Source organism: Aulonocara sp. 'chitande type north' Nkhata Bay, linkage group LG7 (assembly GCF_057382095.1).
Source record: "Aulonocara sp. 'chitande type north' Nkhata Bay isolate Kocher_YH1m ecotype deep benthic linkage group LG7, A_spYH_male_GT1.1, whole genome shotgun sequence".
Classification (NCBI taxonomy): Eukaryota; Metazoa; Chordata; class Actinopteri; order Cichliformes; family Cichlidae; genus Aulonocara; species Aulonocara sp. 'chitande type north' Nkhata Bay.
In genome coordinates this window covers 9,380,989-9,407,217 of record NC_141350.1, presented here as the reverse complement: position 1 = coordinate 9,407,217, position 26,229 = coordinate 9,380,989, and the positions used below count along the sequence as shown (strand labels likewise).

General features: G+C 39.3%; 2 protein-coding genes across 3 annotated transcripts; both read left to right on the top strand.

The window, feature by feature from the left end:
* The first annotated feature begins 360 nt into the window (after positions 1–360).
* On the top strand, positions 361–6,814 carry prpf18 (PRP18 pre-mRNA processing factor 18 homolog (yeast)). Of its 2 annotated transcripts, XM_086298409.1 has the most exons (11): positions 361–535; positions 881–958; positions 1,185–1,211; positions 2,783–2,884; positions 3,005–3,118; positions 3,304–3,450; positions 3,606–3,674; positions 4,216–4,356; positions 4,441–4,512; positions 4,583–4,738; positions 6,250–6,814. In XM_086298409.1, exons 1-11 carry the CDS (start codon positions 470–472, stop codon positions 6,328–6,330), a joined length of 1,053 nt encoding a protein of 350 aa, XP_086154535.1. In that variant the 5' UTR covers positions 361–469; the 3' UTR covers positions 6,331–6,814. The 2 variants fall into 2 exon arrangements, with proteins under 2 accessions (XP_086154535.1, XP_086154536.1); XM_086298410.1 differs by lacking the exon at positions 1,185–1,211 and having other exon boundaries at positions 362–535.
* A 3,396-nt stretch (positions 6,815–10,210) lies between these two features.
* Positions 10,211–21,601, top strand: LOC147324542 (uncharacterized). The gene is made up of 5 exons (XM_086302352.1): positions 10,211–10,983; positions 13,865–14,041; positions 17,936–18,145; positions 19,619–19,832; positions 20,309–21,601. Exons 1-5 carry the CDS (start codon positions 10,498–10,500, stop codon positions 20,485–20,487), a joined length of 1,266 nt encoding a protein of 421 aa, XP_086158478.1. The 5' UTR covers positions 10,211–10,497; the 3' UTR covers positions 20,488–21,601.
* Positions 21,602–26,229: the final 4,628 nt, after the last annotated feature.

The window sequence follows — 26,229 nt, the reverse complement described above, 5'->3', positions numbered from 1 at the left end:
CGACCCATTTTCTAAATTTCCCTGTTTGGATTGAACCTGTTTCGGTCCATTTTGATGCTTGACACAATGGGATCATAGTGGTGAGTTTAGAGGTTTGCAGGCTTGGAGCAATGCACTGGGCCCCGTCATTGTCCTCACAGCAGAACATGGTGTTCATAGTTGTGGTTTAATTGTTGGGTTATCCCAATATTTGGCTAAATACTGTGCATACATATCCAGAAAAGAATACATAAAGGAGTATCTCTTTTTTACTGTCTATTTGACCTTATTATTTTGGTGTCCTCTTAAATTCACTGAAAAACAGATTCATTTGACACAGATTACATTGTGTTCTAATGCTTTTATTTTGAAACAACTATTTTGAAAATTCTAAAAAGCTTCATGTTACCTTCCGGTTTAGGCAAGCGCGTTTCAGACTAACGCAGACTAACCTTAATGTGCTGTTTTTTTGTTAAAATAAACCTTTCAGATGGATATACTTAAAGCTGAGATCGAAAGAAAGAGGAAACTCCTTGAAGAAAAGAATCTTGTTGACGTAAGTATCCGACGAAGTTGCTTGTTATTGTTAGCTTGGCTACGTTGCTAACACGTCGTTTAACCAGGCTAGTTAAGTATTTTTAGAATGATCGTTTTTCATCCATATCGATAGCTTTATCTATAAAGTACTGAACTCCATCTGCAGTAGAATATAAAGCTAACTTTAGGATTAAGCTAAACACAGAGCTGTAGTTTACGAATTGTAATTGCTGCTACGTAACAGAACATTAACTTTATAGTATCACGATTTAAGCAGAAATTCTGGTATTTATACCGTTTAAACTTATCCTAACATTTAATTTTTTTAATGCAAACATAAGTACCTGCTTCTTTTTCTTTCCAGGACTCAAAAAAATTCTTTAAAAGAGCTGAGCTCTCACAGAAGGAAAGAGACGATTACTTCAGAAGATGCGGATACAAGGTTCATGTCAACATCACTCTGCTTCTCACTCTCTCGATTTTCCTGAGACACTCAGACTTATTTAATTCACTGTCTGGCTTGGTTAGTGTGACACAAAAATAACGAGTAAACCTTCTGCCAGCAAAAAGATAAGGACAGGTGTTGATACTCAGGTGTACAACAGTGTCTGTATTTGTGTTTACTGTGGTGTTTTCCCCCAATTTGCCTCTGCTGCCTGCATCTGTAGGTTCAGAGAGAGACTCCTGAGAGCCAGGTATGGCATTGCACAGTGAAAGTAGCCAACAGGATGCATGATAAAAGGATAAAACACACTGTGTCCTAAACGCTCATGCTTCCTAGGCATCCTTTCTGGAAGTTCTTACTGAAATCTGTTGGGATGAAAACCTAAAAGATATAGCGGAGGGCACATTTTCTGGTTGTTACAAATAACCACACGAGCACTGGATATTTTGGTACAGGATGCCTGGACTCACCTAGTAGTAACTTATTGTATAATAACTGGATATCAGCTTTACACAAATGGAAATATTCACCAGCTCACTTCTGCTGGATAGATTTAGACTTTTCAAGGTGATTTTAAAATTTTATCAATAAGATGAAAGCATTTGAAAGCTTGATTTAAACTCACCTGCATTCTGTGGATGCTAAACTGTGTCATTTCCAAATTATCAACATAGTTTAAATGTCATATAAATGAAATATTTATATGTGCCACAGTCATTATCACAGCTTTGCCTTATGCCAGGCTAGTTATGTATTACAGCCACTTGTCAGAAAGCAAAGGAACACGGAAAGGAAGCTTCAAAGCAAAAGTGGGACACTGCCACGGTGTTGATTTCAGCATGGGATAATGTACTGAAATGAAAAAGTGTTTTTGTTATCAAGCTCTGCTTCTTATTTTTGCAGTTAATTTGTGACATAAGCTTTTAATATTTAAGCAAATTATGGTGTGCAACATGTTTACCGTGACATTTTAACAGCTGCTCAGTGGCAGATTGTATTTATGTTATACTTTGTGCAAAGCTTAAAAACCTGGCTCATTAAGCCATTCTCTTTGTACACGGGCAGCGTACTATGTTTTATTTAAAGCGAAAGAGCTGTTGTTTACTGAGAAGGCTTTTTGTCACCATTTGCTGGTTCTTTTAGATTGTGCTTTTTAAACCACAATCTAAGAGTGCTGGCATGCATGTGCCTTTTAAAGCATGATTTGGGTATATTTTGAGTTTTGTTGTGCAAAGAATACAGAGTATCTTTTTCCTGTGTTTAGGCCTGATGGGTGATTTAGACTTCTGTGGGAAATCTACCTTGTTACTTACGTTGTAACCAAAAACACTTTTTAACCCTATGCTGTAACCTTGCATGTAATCTGATGTAACTACACAGCAGGTCAACACAGCCTACAACGGCTAGGGTTAACAAGGGTTTTCGGTTGCGTTGTAAGTTAGGATTTAAATTTCCCGCAGAAGCCTAAATCACACATAAGATGTTAGAGCCGCTAAAGTTATCATGTTGGTGTAGTGTTTGTTATATGCTTTCTTTTTTGGTAACTTATTGTGTTACTTGTCTTTCTTGAAGAGTTGCCGGTAAGGGAGTGGTGTGAATGTTTGCAGTTCTGTTTATTTTGTTGATGCCTTTTTGTCTCTTTGGTCATGAGGTCTCAGCTCATGAAGACATTGCAGATGCTTTTCCTCCCTCATTTCTTTTGTAGTAGTTTTATTTGTCATTTTGCCAAGAAACATTAGATTAAATTGAGATCCTCCAAATTGCCTTCATGTTCTTCCAGTAATGCTGGTGTATTTCTGTTCCCTCAATATTGTCCATAAGATTGAGAAGAAAGAGGAAGATGAGCCATCCACTTCAACTAATCCAGTCTTGGAACTGGAGCTCACAGAAGAGAAGCTCCCAATGACACTTTCACGACAGGAGGTGAGTCAGTATAAAACATCAACACTTTCTTTTCATTGATTTTCCTTTAAATATCATAACATTTCATTTTCTTACCACCAAGTGAATAAATATTTCATTTGCATCACTGTTTTTGTGTAGGTTATTCGACGACTTAGAGAACGAGGGGAACCGATCCGATTGTTTGGCGAGTCCGATTATGATGCCTTCCAGAGGCTCCGGAAAATTGAGATTCTGGCCCCAGAAGTAAACAAGGTAGGATTGAGTGTTAACTGGATTTTGGAAAAAACATGCAGTTGAAATTCACATTCATTCCATCTACTCTGGAAAATTGCATGCCACTTTAAATGTTCTTGATTGTATTTAGGAGAGATTGAATTTATTTTAGTGTCAGAATGCTGATTGACACTCATAATATTTGCTGTTTTAACTGTGCCAAGGGCTTGAGGAATGATCTGAAAGCCGCCATGGACAAGATTGACCAGCAGTACCTGAATGAGATTGTTGGAGGAACAGAGTCAGGAGAATTGGACACACAGCATGACCTAAAAGTGCACGAAGAAAACACCACAATAGAAGAACTTGAGGTACAGTGCAATGTCCAAGAAAAAAGAATGAATCTCCAGTTATTAAATAGCTTCTCTTTTTGTCAGATAAATTTTCGGACACAGTTTGTTTTGTTTTCAATCATTTTATGTTTGTGGGTGGTGTTTTTGTGTTAATAATGAAAATATCCCCCTAGGCTCTTGGAAAAACTCTTGGAACAGGTGACGATGATGGAGACCAGGATGTTATTGCTAAATTTTTGAGGGTAAGAATTTCATGCTTGACCTTTTGATCTAAAGTTTTTATTAATTTACACAAAATGTTTTGGTTTTTTAGATGGTGAAAAACAGGAGCTTTTCTCTCATTTCACTATGTATCTATTACTTAACTCTAGGGGAGGTCTATATAAATAGGAAAAGTTGTAAAACTAAAGTTAAAATTCCATAAATCTACACCCTCTGCAATTTCCGAAGCTTTCCAGTGGGGCTAATTGGTGTCTTTTTTGGGGCCAATTCTGGCCCCTGGGCCTTACTTTTGACACCCCTAGTTTACAGGGAGCTCTTGGGTAAATATTAATAGTAATTAAAAAATTATATACTACTATACCTGCTGCTGTTCATATGTTTACATAGTTTAAAAAGTTTAACCTTTTGCACCATTATCAAAAGGAGAATTCATTATGAGTTATTTTTATTATATTTATTTCTTTTATTTGTTCTTTTTCAAATGGGTCAAATAATGGACATTTGTCTAGTGTTAGTTACCACTGCATTTCTTGGAAACGTTTTCCTGTTGTTGGACTCTAGTTTCTTCTTGGCGTTTGGGCCAAAGATCTGAACAGCCGAGAGGACCACGTGAAGCGCAGCGTTCAGGGCAAGCTGGCCAGTGCGACACACTCGCAGACCGAGTCTTACCTCAAGCCTCTCTTCAGGAAGCTCAGGAAGAAGGTAATTTTTGTGGCTGGAGCAAAACAAACTATGGTGCATGGTTCTTTCATGTGTGGATTTACTTTTCATCATTATCTTTTACAGAATTTACAAGCTGACATCAAAGAGTCAATCACAGACATCATAAAGTTCATGTTGGAGAGAGAATACGTCAAGGTATGATAATATCATGTAGCCCCTGTTGTTATTTTTGCATCCATTATAAACTTTCCTAAATGTCTTTTAGGCAAATGATGCATATCTACAGATGGCCATTGGTAATGCCCCTTGGCCAATTGGTGTGACTATGGTGGGAATCCACGCCCGTACAGGACGAGAAAAGATCTTCTCCAAGCACGTGGCCCACGTTCTTAATGACGAGACGCAGAGAAAATACATTCAGGTTAGACCCAGAGTTATACACACTTATGTTTTTATGCTAACCTGTTGCTGAGACAGACACGAACAGCTTTAGATATCACGGCTGAGTAGTTATTCCTGTTTTACTTTTTGAAGTCCTCCACCTGGGGTGCATGTGCAGCGTGTGTAATTGGTGCAGTATGTTGTAAATGTAAATTCCTCACTGACGAGTCAGCGCTTTGGAAATTGACATTACCCTGACCCATGCAGGCTCAAAGATATGGAAATATAATCAAGGCTTCAGAGTGTTTTCACATCTATAATTTGTTTTGTCTGATCTGATTCAGTTGATGAATTTTTTCATACGGTTTGATTTTAGCTGCGTCTGGGGCATGGGCAACAAAAGTACAGGAAGAAGGTGCTGCGTTCTGGAGTAGTTGGCCTGTGGTTGATTTTACAGCTAGTTGCTATAGTTAATGCACTCTGGCCATGTATGGTGCTATGCCACATTCCAGAATACAAAGCGTACCTGGTTACGGCAAAAGCATTTAGCTCAAACTTGCACTGTACGCCTTGTAATTAGGTCAGGTATATTTTTTTTGTAACCGAGTCCAATCGTTGTGTTGACATCTGCACAAATGAACCACACCCAGTGAGAAAGCGAATCATAATTTGATTCAAGCAAACCAAATAGTACTGGTGGGAAAACACCTTAGACTTTAAAGATTACAACTTGAAACATTTTTAAAAGTTTTTAAAGATTGTTTTAAAAGATTTTTAAAATGTTCATATGGTTTTACACGCAGTCATGTGTGTCCTCTTGATTTCGGTGGTGTTTTTATGTAAACCAAAAAACTGTGACCAAAACATATTTCTATGGAAAACAAAATTTACTCCTGTCCTTCAGGCGACTTTTAAAATCATTATTAGGTTGGCGTTTGTTTTCAGGACAGCGTCCCGCATTTAAGTGTATAAGCGTTAGTACAATCGAATTACCACTGCATGTTTAAGACAGTGTGTATTCGTGGACGTTATGAACATGCTCCTTGCAATTATGCAGTGTGTTTACATTATTTGGTGGTTATTAACAAATTGGCATTAGAATTCTGCCCCATGAGGAAAACATTATTGTAACATTATTGTAAAGACCCTACTTAAACTTACCCTTAAGTAGGGTCCTTACCTTACAATATAAAGCTCCTTGAGGCAACTGTTGTTGTGATTTGGCACTGTGTAAATAAAATTGAATAGAAACAGATTTTTAACAATATGTTATCATTTTCGTTATAGTTGTGCATCCCCAAAAACTCTGTAAAAACTTAATATTCTAGGTTATATTCACATTTTTTAAGGCTTACATTGTTTATTTGGCACCTGAGTGTTTAAAAGGGAAAACAATATTTCTAGGCAATTTAGGAAATGAGCTCCTTGGCATGCCCAGTAATAATGATATAACCTTACTCTTGTCTTCTTGTAGCCTGAAGTCTCCGTTTTTAAACGCTTTTCACTCAAACTTTAATTTTCTTGATTGATTTTTTTTCCCTTTCTCTACAGGGACTAAAGAGGCTAATGACCATCTGCCAGAAACACTTCCCTACTGATCCATCAAAGTGCGTGGAGTACAATGCTCTTTAACTCGTTATTTAAGCCTGCCTGATCCGTTGTATCGCAGTTCAACGTTGGATTTTTTTTTCTTCCTTTTTTCTTTTTTTTGTACCTTTTGAATTTTGGTTGTGGCATAATCTTCTTTAGTAAGGGATTACTCTGGAAAAGATGTCTAAATTAAAGAAGACTGGGTTCAGTAAGCCTGTTTATGTACAGTCAATATTGTGCCAACTTGTAAGAGTAAAAAAACCATTTTGTATTTCAACTCTTTTGTCCCAGTAGACTTTACGTCCTTCGTTGCAAACATACTGGGAAAATCTAGAAAGTTACTGTGGCAGAGAGCATAAATTTATTTGGATGCTTTTAATTTTAATATAGACTCTAACTCTTAACATCAACAAATGCTTTTCATGCTATGACAGTGTAAGTTTAATTACACCTGAGGTTTCATGCTTTTCATGCTGTTTTCTGTGCACTTTCTTTAAGAAAACAATAAACAAAAAGAAAAAAGTGATCACTGTCATTAAAATATTTTTTCGTATTTTGTTTTTTTGAACACCATACATCGAAACTGTTTTTTAAATAAAGTGTTAAGTATTAATTTCCCCTTTTAAATGAGATTAAATGAGTCAAGATTTGTTTTCTCATAACCTTAGCTGCAAAATTCACATAATAGGCCAATGATTTCTTAAATTAGTAAGATGATCTCAAATGAAGTACTCTCACCATAGCATGCTTCAGTATCTTCTTTATTGCTCATGTTTTTAAGAATTCACTGGCAATATTCTTGTAAGATATAAATACATAATTTAAGAAATCATTGGCCTGTTATGTGAATGACTAAACTGCAATCCATTTGTTGAAAACTAGATTTGCACAATGATTGCTGATTAAAAACCCTCCGCTATTTTTTTTTTTTTTTTTAAAGACGCTAACAGCCAGCGTCATAATTCTGACCTTATTAAACAGAGTAACCATGGTGATATGATGTGCTCCTTGTTGTGATAGCACGTTCTCAGCTGCCTGAACCCACGTCACTACAGTTTCAGGCTGTCAAATCCAACCACGTCACTGGAGACCCAGCTGGCAGGTTGACAGTTGGCAGTGCAAATACCGTGAACTAGTGCTGGATTTTCCTCTGAACTTTCTCCCAGGATCCACGTCTAATTCAGCGGAAAGAAGACTGTCTCCTTTCAGCAGTTACAGTGGGGAAGCATTTGAAGTCGAGAAATAACATCATGTGAAGTAATCCACCCTGTGAGGCTTTTATCTTTTAGTCCTTGGGACGAAGTTAGGCTAAATATTTGGGCTTTTTTCCCAGTACATCACTGTCAGCAGAGATGTTTGCCAGGGCCTTGTAATGGTGAATGATGGTCAGGAGGAAAGTATTTAATTCAGTGTAAAAAACAAAACAAAGAAACGTCATTGTATCCTATAATACCCGAGGGTTTCTGTTAGGTGTTGATTGGAAAAATAAAATGAATATTCAAAATTAAATAAAGGCAGGTTGTTAATTACTCAGGTTTGGACCGGAATGCTAACTACATGCGACCAACAGCAGGCCACGCTGTGCGGTAATGATCAGATGGCCTTACTCAGGCAAATGTCAAATTGATAAGTCCAAAGCAGATCCTAGCACAGTGGGCAACAAGGGCAACATGGCTAAGAAACACCATCACTATGGGGGAAACTGTGCAGCAAGGCAGAGGATATTTGAATTGAACAACTGTATTTATATATATTAGCTCACTCTCAGCTGAAATAATCACTAAATTGTTTAACCAATGACAGAAAACACGCTAGGTTTATAGCCACAACTTGTTTTTCCCAACACTGATGAATTATACATCAGAATAACTGTTTCTTTGACACGCTCTGCAAAAGGCTCTTTGTCTAATTAAAACACAAACATCCGATCCATGTTAAGTCATTGTCTCTGTCTCTTGATCATCCTCTTCATTTCACTCCAACTTGTCCAAAACATTGAAATGTGAAAGAAGACTACAAAGTAATAGCTGGCCCCATCCCATTCTCTTGGCAGTGAGCCTGAAGAGAGGCGCTGATTTAATAGTGCCTGAACTCCCAGATAATAATGAGGGTTTGTATTCATTATGTGAGGGTGTAACTTGTTTTCTGTCTAATGACCTGCAGATCCACGGGCAGGCCCTTTGCTGGCTGTAAGATGTGGGAAAACCTGATGAAAATTTGCTCTCTGTGCTCCTTTTTGCTCAGGCGAAAGACTGCTGTGGGACCCATGAAAGAGACAATCAAAACACATTACAAATTCTAGGATTTGTGAAAGGATTATCTCCAGCTACAGAATGTAGAAATTAAAGCTGAATGTTGCTCTGATGCTTGGTTGTTTTCCAATTTATTATTTCAAGCTAAACGGTGCCAAAAATAGCTAAAGGTTATTCTTAGATTTGGCAAGATTTGTTTTTTGCATTGAGTTAGTTCCAGAAAGTGGTCATCAGTCATTAAAGATGATTTCAGCTCAGCACTTTATTTTGGGTGACCATTCATTTTCCTGGAAAAGCCCCTTCTGTGTAATGCCACTTTGTAGGTTTGAACTGTAATTAGAGCTTCATTCCTCTTTTCATCTGAACTGGCTGGACTGTATGATCGTTGCCAGGCACCTTAGTAGAGGTGGAAACCAATTACCAGTGAAGGTATAGCGTGTCACACCAATATGTCGTGTTCTCGCTTTCCCTCTATCTTTTGTTTTTTTTTTCCTCTCCTTTATTCTCTCTTTCAAATCTTTGGCACGATAAATGGGTTGATAAATATGCAGATTGTTCCTACATAATCAGAAACAAATATAGCAAAATAGCCATCCTTGTCAGACTACCTAAAGGCTTTGTCTCATCTGGAGCCACTTACATAAATTGATGTCACTGTCACCTATAAAGTGTTTATAAGCAGGGCTCCAATGGGGCTTAAAGGTCAGAGAATCTGTTAAAATGCTAAGTATGATGAATGAGATGCATTGTAATAATTCTGTGGTAACAGCAGAGAAATCAGAAGTGATGGAGGATTCTGGTGACGTGTGTCTTTAACCTTTTTGATTGTTTTTTTCATAAAAATGTGAAAGGAATTGTGTGGATGGGCCTCTTGTTTGTTATTGCGAAGACATAACATGTATAAAACAGGACTAAAAAGAACATTGCTTTTGCATCCTCAACTGCTGCTTTCAATTTGCCAAGAAATCAATTTTCAAAGAGCAGCAGCACCACAGAAATGCATCTTTTCATATGAATTGTCCTCAGAGGAGCCATCACCATGGTGAAGCATCTTCCGAGCGACTGCCTTCTTTAGTTCACGGAGGAAATGAAATAGAAATGAATCAGAAAGGGAAAGAATAGACAGAAGTGCAGGCATACTACATTAAATACAGATGGCAGCACACATGATCCTTTGACTGCATTAACTACATAACACAGTTGGATACATGAGAGATTAGAAAGGATGTGAAGCTTTCCTACAGGCGGATGTGATTTGCAGTACAGTCTCCAATACCTCCTCTCTTTTTGCTTTCCCCCCCAAACAGTCGATCAGTCAGATTTGTTAACTCTTTCTTTCTACTGTTATGAATGTGGGAATGCAACACTAATGTTGGTCAAATGTTGGTACACTGCTTGAAGTCCTGCTTTGGCGCAGTCGGTTTACAGTGGCACGAACCTTGTGCCACTGTGTGTGTGTGTGTGTGAGTGTGTGAGGGAGAGAAATAGAGTATCGACGTTTCTTGTTTTAGAAAAGGTAAATCAATAATTTAAACCAAACAGTCTGCGCGCTTTTCTGTCAGGCATCCATCAGGATCCAGGAAAGAGGAATGGGGAACTGCTTCTTTTTATGAAGTCTTGGTGCTTTCATAAGTGTGTGCGTATACTGCCTGTGTCAGACTGCTCGCTTTCTGCTGACACTCAGGACACACACCTAAGTGTACTCTAGGCGAGACAGAGAGGGGGAGAGAGAGAGAGAGAGAGAGAGAGAGAGAGAGAGAGAGAGAGTGGAGCTTGCAGCGGCGAGGCAACTTGCAGCTGAAGGAGCGAGGAGAGGACACATGAGGCCGGTCGCAGCTGATCAGGCTCTGTGCATGAAGCCTGCTTCTATTTTACCGTGTACGAGAGAACGGCAAGCTGATTAAAACAAGAGGGGATAACGCTCCACACGTTAAAAAGCCCGAACTGCTCTCGCGGTATGGACGGGTTACAGTCACAAAATGCTGGAGTTGGTGGCATCGCGGAAGACGCGGAGGAAAAGTATCGCGCACTCGCCTATGACACTGCTCTGAGCACTTTGGTGGCAGTGGCCCTGTATGTCGTGATAAAAGTGAGCCTGGACGGCTTCAGACAGTGGCGGGCCAAGATCTCCGTGCTCGTCGTGGGTTCGGGACCCGTGGGACTGACGGCCGCGCTGGTTGCTGTCCGCTCCGGGAAGGTGCTGAAATTGACCGTGCTGGACGAGAGGTACCGGACCGCCCTGCTCTCCCGGCCCCAGCAGATCGCTCTGGATCCCCGCAGTGTGAAGTTTCTGCTGGGACTCGGGGTGGACTTTGATAACATGGAGGGCTGCTGGCATAACGATCATTTTTTCACCAGAATAGGCGTGTTTCAGGAGTACCTGCTGAGCATCCTGGAGCAGAAGAAACAGAGGGTGGACGTCAAGGTGCAGCTGGGAACCAAGGTATGCCCTCTTCCCCGATTTTAAGTTAGCTCAATGAGTTGATAATCGCACGGTCTCTGTATGCAACATGTCTTGAATCTCCTCGGTGTTTTCTGTGTTATAGATAACTTAATTCTCAAAATAATCCTCACTGTGCTCACTGAAAAAGGATACACAACTTCATTTCGTTCAATTCATTCAACACAGACGCCAGTGAGCTGAGGAGAAAATGTGCGATGAGTCAGTCCAGAAAAAAGGCTACCTCATTTTGCAATGACTGACTGTCAAAACCTTCTCCAAAAGACTCTGGTGTGTGCCTCCACTCCAGCAGGGGTCTGATAGCCATCAGTGATGGTGACATAGATGTATGTCCCTGTGTCTACTCGAAGGCTCAATCTCAGGCTCCCAGTGAACCATTTCTGATGCTGCATCTCACTTATTCGTTTTTCTTTTCTTTTCTTCTTTTTTTTTGCATTTAAGAATCTTATTCTTCTTTTTGTATATCTCTCAGCACGACACAGAACTCCCCACTGAAACACGAGGTACATTTTATTTTATATATTGGCAGCAAAGAGTGAGCCTTCAGCCTTACATTTCATTTTCTGTAGATCAGTTTGATCATTCACTCTAGTCACAATATAAAGTTACTACTGAACCATTTTCCTAGGTCCTCACAAAATACTGTAAAAGGTCAGAGTGAAACCGCCAGTTGAAATAACATGTTATGTAAGCTGACCTCAGACCCGAGGAGAATCCTTTCTACAAATGGCAGAATTACAGTAAACACATCCCAACCTAAACACATTATAGCACAAAAATAAAACTGATTTCACATTGTAATACTATTTTTTATAGATTTCCACAGTGATTTTTTAAAAGGGATTCCCACCCCAAATTCATAATAACTCTGTATTCCTGCACCTGATGCCATGACACAGCCTTGATGATGAAATAATGACTGATATACCTGTTGTGAGCTTGTTTTTCATAGTTTTCATAGCATTTACTCACCAGCAGCTCCGGTCCTCCTGCAGCTAGACTTCAGCTCATGACAAAGAATTAACCTACTAACACAAAGACCTCAGAATGGTTGCCCAGAGTGAAGCTGTCATTGCTCAGAGTGGGCAAACAATGGTTAAGTGTTCAGTGAATATTTGTGGCATGACTGGAAAATAAAGCCTAGATTTTATGAATGTGGGTGTTTTATGATGTTTTTAGTACACTTTGATGTTTCCCTTCTAACTACTCATCAAACAGAATGAAAGCATTATTTAATCTGTCAGACCGTATCATAGCTGATGCTGCTTTTTTGGCTCTGGCTAGGAGCCGCTCATCTTTCCTCTGCTCTTCAGTGACTCACTAACCTTTGGAAGGTGGAAGACGAGGTCAACAAACACATCTGACTTCAATTATGTTTAGAATCACTGCCAAGTTCACAATTTCTTCTTTATTAGAAAGGGCAGTGGGTGTGATGACAGGTTGTTTTTTTTTATCTCCTAGCCCATCAAAGCTTCAAAGATCTGAGAATAGAAAAGGTGTCTTTTAAATCATCTCTTCACTGTATAGACTAAATTGATTAAATACAGATCTATTAGGCTATGAGCTCTTATACCCTCTGTATAACCCTTTTATTGTCCCTTTAAGCCTGTTACTGTGTACCCAACTTGGTCTGATCCTTCTCCTCCTATCCACAGGGTAGGAGGTATTGTTTAACTTTGAGGCCGTCATGCATACAACATGACTGTAATAAAGGTCTAAAAGATGTGCAGCTGCTGAGAGAAACATAGCCTTTGGAGGCTATTGGTATATTTACAACCCATCTGCCACTTAGATTAGTAAGTAGAGGAAGAACAGGTCAGCCAGCTGGTCAAGGAGCAGATGCAAAAATGCCAAATGCAGAAAAAGCAAAGATGAAAATAGCAGTAAATGTAAAACGTAATTTTAAAAAGTAGAGGTTTCAATATTTTGGGTAAGAAAATAACCAGTTTTGCCCTTTCATTCAGTGAAAGTTTTAGCTAACTTACATTGGCTTCCTGTGAAATTTCTATTGATTTTAAAATTCTTTTACTCATTTATAAAATTTTAAATAATATGGCGCCGAGCTGTTTAACAGAACTTCTCCATTTGTAACCCAAAAAAAGCACTAAGATCTTCTAACCAGATGCTCTTAATGCAACCTAGGTCTAGGCTGAAAACCAGAGGCGATCGTGCCTTTGCTATCGCAGTACCTAGACTATGGAACAATCTCCCTATTGCCCTTCGTACTTCTGAGTCTATTCAGTCTTTTAAATCTCTCTTAAAGACTCATCTTTTTACTTTGGCTTTGACTTAAGTTAGCTGACTATCATTTGGCTGGTTTCAATGTTTGTCTTGTGTTGCTATTGTCTTGCTGTTGGTAAATTATTTCACTCGCTCCTAATTTGTGAAGCAGTTTGATCGACATTGTTGCTTTTAAATGTGTTATATAAATAAATTTTGATTTGATTTCAGTTTTATGAAGATTCTCTGAATCTTTAAATGATTCACAAGAAAAGTTTAGCTACCTGCCTGTGCTTTATTTTACAAGCTGGTGAACCTCCCCAGTCAACCTTCCTTCACCCTCTTTTTTCACACACCTTTTTTGATTGCATGTATTTCAAGAAACAATTCTTGGATTATTAATTTTTTAAATGTACAAGGTTTAAAGTTTACACAGCATCTCACCTCTACTTGGAAGAAGGATTGTAGTTGCAGCCATGTTAACCTCTATACAATTTGTAACATTTTACCTGTTTTGCAGGTAAACTAGCCTGTAATTTACGGGTTGCTTAATAGTTACAGCCAGAACTCCTTTACAAGCTTTGTTATCTTCACTTCTTTGATAACTGGCTGTTAACTAATTTATTATTCCTTTTTCTTTTAGTTCACTGAGGATTACCTGCGACAGATTCCACACAATAATTGGCCACGTGTGATTGTGGTAGCTGATGGATCTTGTGGCGACTCCTGCTCTGTGTTGGGGATCAGCTCTGACTACACTGTGGAGTCCTGCCATGCATATGGAGCTAATGCAACTATAGAGAGATTAGACCAGAGACAGGTTAGGAAATGCACACACACACACACACACACACACACACACACACACACACACACACAATGATCTGATGCATGAATGAGCATTATGCAAAGACTAAAGAAAGCATGTGAGCACAAAACAGTCAACAGGTTGTCAGTTGTGTAAAGAATAAACACAGTGAAGGGATGTCCCACTGTGGATGATTTTATTTGGACTCCCATAAAGCTAATCTGGGGAGAAACTGATGTAGACCAGCCGATAACAGCCTCACACAATATATGAGTCATATGAATAGCCAGATTTCGGAAGACTGTTGAATCTCATCAGCATCAACAGTAGCTCTATTTTGATTTTACTCATAGAATTTGAAAAAAGCAGCTGCTGCTCTGATGGAGCAGGTGAAGGCAATGATAAAGCTTTGGATTTATTACACTCCCCTCGACAGACTCATAATCTGCTCCTGGCTCGGTGAATATGAATTAAGGTATCAGAACATCAGCTGTGAGGGGTTTTTTTTTTTACACACTATGTTCTAAAGGTTAGTTTGCATCACATACGTGACTGACCAAGAGAATTACAGCACTGTGTAAAAGTATTAACCCAACCCCTCATTTCTTTATATTTTGCTACAAAAACAGCAAATAGCTGCAATGATTTATTGAAACATCAGCAAAAATGCTTAAAAAATATAGTATATGAGGCAAAAAAAAAGAGTTTGTACAGTCCAACAGGATTGAAAGTCAATATTTAACACCTTTATTTTTTGTGGCCTTTTGACATCTAAACATCCTACCAGACTTTATTCTCCTAGTATTTTACAGGATTGTCTAAATGTTGTTCAGCAAACCTTAAACACACGTTAATATGCTTTTTCTTCAGCAATGAACTCTTGCGTGGCGAGCGTTCATACAAGCCACAGCAATGCAGTGCTTATTCTTTTGGGCTCTTGGACAGCTCTTCTCATAGTTCCTTCCACCTGGTTGTAGCAGTTTTATGGTGAAATTGGAACCTTCAGTAGTTTCGAAATTCTTTTGTAACCAATCCCATCGGTATGTTTTGCAGCTATAAGGTTGCAAAACATTGTTAATGAGACTCCTTTTTTATGGGCCATCAGTTGGGACTGAACCAGCTGATATTAATTTGCACTAAATGGCAAGATTGTTTTATAATTACTGATACATTTCAGCTGGTGTCGTGACTTTCCACGCCTTTTTGCACCTCCCTTTCTTCATGTGTTCAATACTTTTTTTCTGTGTCATTTCTCATTATTACACATTTGTTTCCATGTGTAGATTGGATACGTTGTTACCGACATCTGGTGAGAATTTCATGTTAATAACGCCTTTAGAAATAGATTTACTTGGAAAATTTGTGATGTGTTCAATACTTATTTTCCACTGAGATCATTTCTGATGAACCTCCAGAGAACAATAGATGGATCATTTGAAAAGCCATGTTTATCTGCTGAAGATAGTTTCATAGGCCTGCAGCTTCTTGTTTTGTCCTCTGCTTATCCCGTTTCCTCAAATATTTAAGGACACCATGATTTCAGGTAATAACTCTAACTTCTTGACAGAGAAATGCTATTTTATGCCTGTCAAACTGTGTTATCATAGATCTTATGAAGATGAAGAAATTCGGTGAGGAAGTGGAAAGCAACACAAGAGGCCAACTTTGAGCCAATTGCACAAGTGCGGGATTTACAAAGGAGATGCTCTGTATCCCTGCTGCTGCCCTTTATAGGCCTGAACCCCCTCAGCCAGATCTTTAACAAGACTGACTATGAATACAAACTGCGGAATAGAGCAAACATAAGCCATCTCCTCTACATGGATAACACCAAGCTGTATGCCAAGAAGTAACTGATCATTGATCCACACCACTAGGATTCACAGCAATGACAATGGAATGTCAATGTGGACTGGAGAAGTGAAGTCAGATGGTAACAAAGAGAGGGAAGATCAGATCTGAGGGGTTGCACTGCCAGAAGGCAACATTGCAGACACTGAGGATAACTATAAGTACTTTGGAATCTCATGCGTATATGGGAACCACAAAGAGACAGCTAGGAAAGGTGCAACCACCAAAGATGCTAGCATGCAGACCGGCATAGTATACAACAGGGGTGGGGAACACCAGGCCTCAAGGGCCGGTGTCCTGCAGGCTTTATATGTGTCCTTAATCCAACACAGCTGATTTAAATGGCTAAATTACCTCATCAACATGTCTTGAAGTTCTCCAGGGGGCTGGTAATGAACTAATTATTTGATTCAAGGTGTTTTGATCCAGGGTGAGATCTAAAACCTGCTGGACACTGGCCCTTGAGACCTGAAGTTCCCCACCCCTGGTATACAGGAACATCTGTGCCAAGTATGGCCTGGAAACCTAAGGTCAAAATGGAATACAACCCCAAAGGTGACTGAGAATGAGCAAGCTAATATCCTGGCAGAAACACCAGAGGGGAAACACACCAGCTACTGGTAGATAGAGCAGTCACCCAAGACTGTAAGACCAAACTGACCAACTTGTGCACCGCCTGGATTGACTACAAGAAAGCCTACGACTCTGTGCCTCAGAGAATCCTTTTATGGATAATGCCAACTACATACATGTCTATGGGACTTCCAGATGGTGACTGATAAACTGGTGTTTCCTAACCAACAAGAGTTGGTCATGGTGGATAAGCAGAGAAAGACAACTTTAGTGATATACCAAATATAGCTTAGATGTATATTTATACAGATATGCCAAATGATACAACATCAGGAAAAAGGAATATGAAAATGACCTGGGGCTGAGAGAAGAGCTAGGCAGGGGTCGCCAGAACACTTGGGGGCAGTGACTCTCAAACTAGGTGTCCAGCAGAGCTCCCCCCCATTAGTGGATGCACGCCCTACTTGGGACCCAAACCCCCAACCTGCTGTTCTGAACTGCTGTAGTGTTACCATTACACTATGCAGCTGCTTTAGAGAGAGGGAGAATCCTATGTGGACAATGCCAGCCATACAAATTTAAGATAGAAACCATTAATAAAATCACAAATATGAGATGTCCATTGAAATGTTAGAGTCCAAAATCACATTCCTGCCAATCTTTTGAGGCAGAGATATTCAAAATGCTGACAAATTACATTTACATCAGTGCTCCTGATCCTGTCCAGACCATACAGGTAGTAGCTCTTGCTGGTTATTGCATGATTCATGTGGATGAAAGGTTGTTGTATTAGAGCATAGATTATCTACACTGACAACGCGTAGGGTTAATTTGGAGGAAGATAAATAAACATCGTCAGGTGAAAAGCTTCCAGGCTAATATCTGACTAATATCTGAACACAAGCATGGTCTCCCTGTATGCCACCATAACAATTCATATCACGTTCTCTGTAGTGGCGGTGTGGCTGCCTTTTATTGGCCACTTTTCTCTCTGGCTGTTTCCTGTAGTGATTGAATTTACCTCCCAGGATATGGCCTGGCCGTCCCTACTGTCCTTTCTATAGCCTCCCAGTGGCTGCCCTGTTCTGGCACTGTCTCCCTTGGCAGCACTAAATGCTGTTTGATCCCTCTGGTTTATGTCACTGAAACGAAAATGAATCAATAACAGCTTGAAGGAAAATGAGAAGTAACTGCTAGATTTAAGCATTAAATAAATATTAAGCTATTCTAAAGCTCCACTCATGTGAGCACAGCTCTACAGGCAGATATGGTGTGAATAGTAATGCCTGTTGATTTTTCCTGATGCACATCTTAAACACTCACTGTATGTATATATGCATAGAGCTAGATTTCCTTACATGTTAATGGCCTAGTGATGATATGTAACATGACACTATTTCATTGCTGGTTTTTGCACATTTTATTCACTCTGATATAATTTCATCTAGAATTTGATCTCTTCCCTCTCTTTTTAAACTTTAGGTGCCCACTCCAGAGATCCGCGCTCACAGCCTTTACTTTGACCTGTCTGCCTATGGAGTGGAGGCCTTCAGAGAGCACAGAAACCAAACAACCAAGCCTGGCTTTCACTTGAAGATCTATGGCACTTTCAGAAACCGCTACATGGCCCTTGTCTGCCCTGCCTCTGACACCAAGATGGTTCGCTTTCTCAGGCAAACTGCACACTCCTCTGTAAGACTCTTTGTTGGCTCCGTTTTTGTTTTGTTTTTGTATACGTTATTGACAGGGACTCCAGATGATACATTTCTATGGCTATATTTAGCTGTTAATGTAGTAGAGAGGCAGATGATATTACCACTGGCTTTCACTTCTTTCTTAATCTGCCTATTCATCACTTTTCATTCAGCAAATGGCCTGTTAGTGTCTGCCTGTAGCTATGTGTGTTGGCCCGTGTGTGTTTTTTGTAAAAGCCAAAAAGAACCCAAGATGAAGAAATGGAGAAAGATGAAGTACACCCCTCTGTGTGTCTCTGTGTGTAGAGAAAGGCTGTCTGTAGTTATCTGTGTAGTCATCACCCCCCTGTGCTTCTTGTAGAGCACGTTCTTGGAGTTTTATTTGAAGTCTTCAGGTTTTCATGTCAAGTAACATCTTGATCATATGTAGCCTGTAGCCACAGCATGTAGTGTAGTATACACAGGTACTTAACAAGGCCATCTTTGGAGCTCTTGTTGCTATGTGGGTGGCCATTCAAATACACTGTTACTTGGTAACAGTTGACTGTGCAAGTAAGGGTCGAAGAAGAGCAGAGTTAAGCAGGGAGAGTGAAAGAAGAGGCTTGCCACTCAGTATGCTCAAGTTATGGTTGTCAGCCATCAGTGGGCACATTTCTTCTTCAGTTTTCGTGCACTGACATGATTTTTCACGAGTCAGTTCTGATGATAAAAGGAACAGTTTGCGTATGTGCAGAGCAAAACAGGCTATAAAGTCTCTCGTTTCATTACGAAATAATTTCCTGAGTATTTTAGTGGATAATCAAATAACTGTGTAATCTACAAACACACGCACACACAATGTCTCAGAGTTCCAAGATGAAGCCTGGGTTTTCTATTGAGTTAACAGAGCAAAACCGAATAATCTTTTATTCATATGATATATGACAAAGACAAGCGTTTTATATTTGATAAGGTTAGTTTTGCTTGACTATAGTTGTATATGGCTATAGTTACAGTTGCAATAGTTGCGAATTAATTTGTTCAAGCAAATCTTTTGATTAAAGTTTGAATCTGCTTTGGCTCATATAAACATTCATTAAAAAAGCTTTTATCAGCAAAGCTTAGATCTTTATGAACTTGCGATGGATTTTTGCAGATTTTTATTTTGGTAACATATATTTTGCACAGCCAGGCACATTAACACAGTTGTAAATAATAATCAGAACATATGATTATATTTACAACCCCAAATCCTCTCTATTCAGGGGCCAAATAGTTTTCCGTTTTTGTTTTTTGGAATTTTGTTGTTGTTTTTATCAAGGCTTCATTGTATTAAGAAAATTAAAACCTTCTTGTTGTACCTCTGTGGCAGGAGCATGATTAAGAGTAGTCCGTACTGTAGCCTTGATACATGTGTAAACATCATTCACCTCAAACATCAGTGGCCTTTAATCATGCTGGAAACTTTGCCGTTTTTGTTTGTTTTTCCCAGATCATGAAGAACATTTTCCATCAATCTTTCAATGCTTATAAGACCGACATAGAGCCTCGTCTCAACGATGTGACCCTCCATCACATGCAGTGCAGCCGTCGTCTCTTTGAGATTCAGCTGTCGCACAGACGCATCAGTGCTGCCTACATAGAAGGGGACAATGTGGCGGTCACTGTGGAGGGTGAGGCGGCACGTGTCCTTAATTTTGACACAGGTAGGTGTCTATAAAACATCAGTTATTGCACTGCCATGAAAAAGACAGTGTTTTTCCTCACATTCAGCAGGGGAAAAAAAGCTTTGAACCGATGAGAAAATTAAAAAGAGTAGGATAGGAGGAAAGAGAGATGCGAGGAGAGGATAAATCCCTTTTATGCATGCAGTATAGCACATGTTGATGGGTGTGTGAGTCATTACTGCACTCAGTGGCCTTTCAGCCGACGCTTATCTGCTTTTGTCTTAATGCTGCTGAATATTTATTAATGTGTCACCGTGTTGTTTTCATTTAGACCATAAGATTAACTTCAAGGTTTTATAGGCTGATATTTGTGTGCAAAATGTGGACTTCTTAAATATGTGTTATACCTTAACAGATAGATTTTATTTAATGGATTTATGCTGTGTGTGGTTTATCTCTCCCCCTTTCCTTTCCTTTCCTTTCCTTTCCTTTCTCCAATTTCCTTTCCTTTGCAGGTTGTGGAGTGAATCTAGGCATGCGAGGCCTGGAGTCTATGGGGACCTTCATTTACCGGACAGCTACAGCTGTGGACCAGAATGATATTCTTGAGGCACTGTCAGCTAAGATGCTGCACTCTAGACAGGTGGCTGAAACCTTCAAGCAGACAGGTCTGGCTGAGTCAATGTATGAATGAAATAGCAGAATGACTTAACGAATGCATATTGCCATCTAGTGGAAAGTGGTGGTGGATTGTTTAGTGAGTGTTTGCAATGAATCATGCAAATCATGCAAAAAAATAAGTAAATAAATAAACAAAACAAAAAAAGGACCACTGGGGTGCCTCTATGGCCAAGTGACTGAGGATACATACCACACCGGTTCAAATTTCCTGAGCAGTGAGTGTGGGGTTTGATTCCTGGCTGGACATATCTTTACTGATTTTCATGTCCTTGTTCTCTTTCTTAGTATTTTCCATTTGCTTTAATGTCTTTCTTTCTGATGTAATCTTTGACAAGAAAAGAAAACCAAAAAATAAATAATACTGCTATTGGTAAAGTACCAAATTTAGCTGTATTGTTATGTGGAGTGAATGAATCTATTCGTGCTGGGAAACACAGAACCTGAAAACATTTGCATAACTAGACTAATAATCCACTTTCTTTAATTAGGTAAACATCTGACTTGCTGTCCTAAATCTAGCTGATTGCATTCTGTGACACACCATGTGTTCCTAGAGAAAAGCAGACAGAGCTTCAGCATCATGAGCTCGAACTGATGTCTAGTACACATGCAGAACAGCTGCTCTAAAGTGTTCTTATCTTTTTTCTGCGTGTATTTTTGTCTAATGATGTGGTGGTAATTATGGTGATGGTATTAAGTGTTTCCTAGAGTGGCCCATTTTTGTGTGCTGCCTTGTAAATGAGATTTTTTGGCATATTTTGAATATCTAACTGGAGTTTTCTATTCTTTTCTTAATATTTTGATTCAGGTAATTTAAAGCATTTCAGTGACATGAACCTGTTAAAGTGCTAATAAAGACTGTGACAAAGTAATTTTTGAAATTGATGATGTTTGCATAAAACCTTTCTTTTTAATTTTTTTTAATTAAATGCAGTTTAAAATGCAATAAAAACAACTACAAATGTAGAGTATATCAGTCAAGGTCTAAAATATCCCAAAGTTATACAAGCAAATATACAAATCATCATCATCTGTGTGTTATTATATGCACCAATAGTGTCTTGTTGATTACTTGTTGTAAATAAACTGGATGTCAAACTGTTTTCAGAGTAAACTGAAATAAAATATGAGTGTGCACTGTCAGCAAAACTCCATATGAAGTAGCACTTCCACCTAGTGGTATGTCCTGTTTGTTGCATCTGTGCAGTCTCAAATTTTAAAAGTCACGAGTCATGTTTTTATTCAAGACAGTGCAATATTTTTAAAATTTTTTATGTACTAAAGTACTATTTTAGCCAACTGCATGGCAGCAGCTCATAGCAGCCATTTCAATTTAGACATATAGACATGGTCAAGATCACCAACTCATATTCAAACTGAAGGGAGAAAAAAGAGAATTTGTTTGACTTTGAATATGGCATGGTTGTTCATGCCAAACAGACTGGTCTGCATATTTCAGAAACTGCTGATATCTAGGATTTGCAGAGTATGACCCGGAAAATAGAAAATATCCAGTGACCAGCCGCTCTCTGGGTGAAAATGCCTTGTTAATGCCGGAGGTCAGAAGAGAATGGCCAGATTGTTTTGAGCTGACAGGAAGGCGACAGTAACTCAAATATCTCATTACAAGTAAGGTAAAGAGAAAAGCAAATCACAACACATCAAACCTTGAAGCAAATGGGCTACAGCAGCAGAAGATAACACTCTGCATCACTCCTGTCAGTTAAAAGGAAATTAAGGCAACAATTTACATAGACTGAACAATAGAAGATGAAAATATGGTCTGATGAGTCTGGTGTGCTGCACCATTCAGATGGTAGAATCAGAATTTGGCATAAAACGCATGAAACCATAGATCCATCCTGACATGTATCATTTCAGTCTGGTGATGGTGTAATGATGTCCGAAGTGTTTTCTTGGCAAACTTTGGGTCCATTAGTACAAACACCACAGCCTACCGCAGTGTACCGTCTTCTGATGGCTGCTTCCAGTAAGATAGCGCACAATGTCATAAAGCTCAGATCATCTCAGACTTTCTTTGAACATAACAATGAGTTCACTGTTCTCAAATGGCCTCCACAGTCTCCAGATCTCAATCCAATAGATGTGATGGAACAGAAGATTCCCATCACAGATGTGCACCCAGCAAATCTGCAGCAGTTGTGTTCCTGTCATGTCAACATGGAACAAATAAAATGTAGCCAGCATGGAGAATTAAGCACATTCTGAAGGCAAGTGGGTCCACCCTGGTATTAGTAAGAACGTACCTAATGAAGTGGCCAGTGTATGTGTGAAATGAAATTTAGATTTTTAGGAACTTTCCCATTGTAACCTTTCAAAGAACTATACTATAATAGCGCTTCAAAGTAACACAAAAACTTTATCATCTCTTGAAAAATTCACAATTTGAAGCAAATCTGAAAAAATATTTACTCTTTCTTTCTTTCTTTCTTTCTTTCTTTCTTTCTTTAAAGTCAAACAGGCAGACGTGATGGTTGTTTTGAAAAAATTATACAAAAATATTTGTTCACTTTCTTCTGCCTCAACTTAAACCTTGGTTTAAGCAATCATGAATTTCCCATCTCTGATGGTTTTCCACTTATGGAACGAATTAGGTGTAATGGAAACAATAATGGGAGTTGAATGAAAACATCTATTGTTAATGAATATTAAAAGAAAAGCTGGTTTACAGATGAATACTATGAATTGCATGTCTGCTTTCTTTAGTCTGTTCTTTCTGTTACAGTACAAAATACAACAAATGCATTTCAGCTGTTAATGATAAAACCACCTATACTTACAGTCTGTCCAGTTTTGTAAACTTCAAGCTAGCAAAGATTATTTCTGAAATAAAAACTCATCTTGACAAGATGTTTAGCAATTTTAAAGAGTGTTTCCTGTACAAAAAAGAATTGTATAACTGATTACTGGATTAGCAGTAAAATGTTACAAATGCTAAACTATATTCTCTTTCAGATGAATATTTTTGCAGTGTGCTAAACGTTGATAAGGTCTGAGCTGTAGTCAGTAGAGGTCAGAAAGTGTGACCTGTTGAGATCTATTAAACTGCTTTGTGCCAACCTGTCCCACACGCCAGCATTACAGACAACTCAAGACTCTCTTTCCCAAAGCCGTTTGCTCTCTCTAATTAAAAACATTCATCCGCAAGCTATGCCCTCCAAGGTCAATAGTCTGGACCTCTGAACTGGCCCCTGCTGTAGCACAAGGCCTTTCATTAGATTAAACACAATAATGAGAAAATCTTTTATCTTTGCATATAATTAAAGCTGGGATGAAGGACAACTAAATCAATGATGTGGAATGACAAGTTCGTAAATGAATTAAAACTGTCAATGTGGGCTTGGCTGCAATCAATGACAAATGTTAAGGATAGACTAGATGGGATGTAGTAACAGCACGAAGCAACTATCTGTCCAAATACACATATATGATAGTGGTGGAACAGACTGGGATTTTTCCTTGTGTGCATTTTGCATTGAGTCTTTTTTCATTTCCATTAATTAAAGGTACACGGTACTAAAAATATGCACAGATTAGGTTATGAGGTTCATTTTGTACATTTTCGAGTCAGTCAAACATCCTGAGTTGTAACACAGCAGATAGTAAAGGCAGCATGGATGACCTAGTTAATAGCATCATACAGACATAGGAGGGCAGTGTTGGGCTTTGGAATACCTTCCAGGCTCACAGCGATTTTAGCTCATAGTCTTCAGACAAAAACGGAAAATGTGGACAAAACAAAACTCCTTAAAATTATTTTAATTATTTTTGTATAAATAGATAATTTTGCATTTTCTTACTGAATAATCTATTAAACATAATGCTACTAGTTCAATGTAGAGACTAATTTACCATCTGACCTGAGTAATATTAATATATTAATCCCAACTGAACAGCTATAGAAAAAAAATATAACAAAATATAGTAAAGATTATAGACAAATTAATCACGGTCATAGTTAGTCATAGTCTAAAGTTTTAGATTACTGTAGGAAGGGACAATAGAAAAATGCAGTTTTTCACGTCTGCGCTGCTTGTGTGCGTTTGTATTTGAGGAGATGGGAAAGGATGTGAGCACGAGCTTGTATTGACAAGCCTTCAGTTGCTGTCTGACATACAGACAGGAAGTCACTGTCACATGACTGAGATATCGGCACCTTGTCCAATTGCACAGAGGGCCTCTTATGTTTGCTGCCAGCACAAATGCAGGCCAAGTCATTCATACATGCGCACATCCACGTCCAAAGAGCGATGAGAAGACTGAGGAGATCAGAACAAAGGCAAAAAAGGACATGTTGAGTGTTTCGTCACGTGCTTTAAGTGCCCTCTTATTGTCGGATCACAAGTGTTCTTTGTAGCATTTGTACAAACACAGTTACGCAGCTGGATTTCTACCCGACTTAAGTATCTGTTGAAGAATTTCAGGTCCTCTATCTGTTCGGCTCCTATCTGTCCCATCTCACTCACGGCCAATTTCCCTAAACTGTCACAGCTAATAATTGGGCCTCTCTGTCAGGAAGGAAATCAGGCCCACTGTTCTCACTAAAACACTCATCCTTCACCCCTCCCTTAATCCTTACCTCTCCCCTTTTCCCCCTTGCTCTACTGCTCTTATTCTTCTTCTCGATCACCCCGCTCGCCTAACGCAGTAAGTTTCAGCTCTCCAGATAGAACACAGCCACCTCTTCCATCTGCTCTTCGTTCAGCTCCTCGTTCTGGGTTTGTGCGTGTGGTTGTGTGTGTGCGTGCGTGTTGGAAGGGGTGTACGCTGTGTGACAGTGGTAGCCTCAGGGCCAGGTTGCTGTTGACAGGGACGAGGGTCTCTGATTTGAGGAGAGCCGTCACACCAGCGACTGCAGCTGCCTCCCCGAGTGACACCTCCCTGTTAGTGGGGGAGATGTGGACACGTGTGTCTGTGTGTGTGTGTGTGTTGGTAGTGTTGATGGTGGGGTTGATGGACTGACTGGCTGCCTACAGAGCTCAGGACAAACAGGGAAACTTTCCCTGATGAGCTGACAGGCCCTCATGTTGAACACCTTGCTGGGCTCTGGCTGGCGCTTGGACAAAGTGTAGAAAAGGTGAAGAAGAAAACGAAAACACGGGCCAAGCAGGTCAGGGGAATAAGAAGAAGTGGAAAAGGGACCTAAACAGCCCCCAATTCTAATGTGTCATGCTTGCATGCAGCTTGTCTGTATGGGTTTGTGCGCCTCCAGAGTCCAAGCTGTGTAGATCACCATTCCACCTTATCTAATTTCATTAATGTGATCCCCTGTCCATCCTCTGACGGCTTAATAGCCATTATTTGTGGTTCCCTTCAAATAAAGGCTCAGCAGTAAATTGCAGTCTGTGGAAATCGAGATATAAACGCCACCCTGCATTACTGTATAATATCTTTCCCTTTAATTAACTGAAAGCCATGCTGACATTTATTGGATTGCAAGTTACTTGTTAATGGCAATAAATTGCGAAACAAAAAAAAAGAATCATTGCTTATTTTACATCAATAATTTGTGGACCTTTTGCTAATGATTATTCATTACTCGCCTATGGGGACTGTCGTGTTTGGTGAGCTAAAGTGAATGAAGAATGTAAAGATTTAAGTGGGCAGCATCTACTTAGCGTTATGGCTTTGGTGCCGTGTATTAAATGCCTTCCTCTGTTGCGGTCCCTTTATCTTGTCTTTCGCATCTGGGTTTTGATAAAGAATGTGCTCAGTAAAATTTATTGCACTGTGG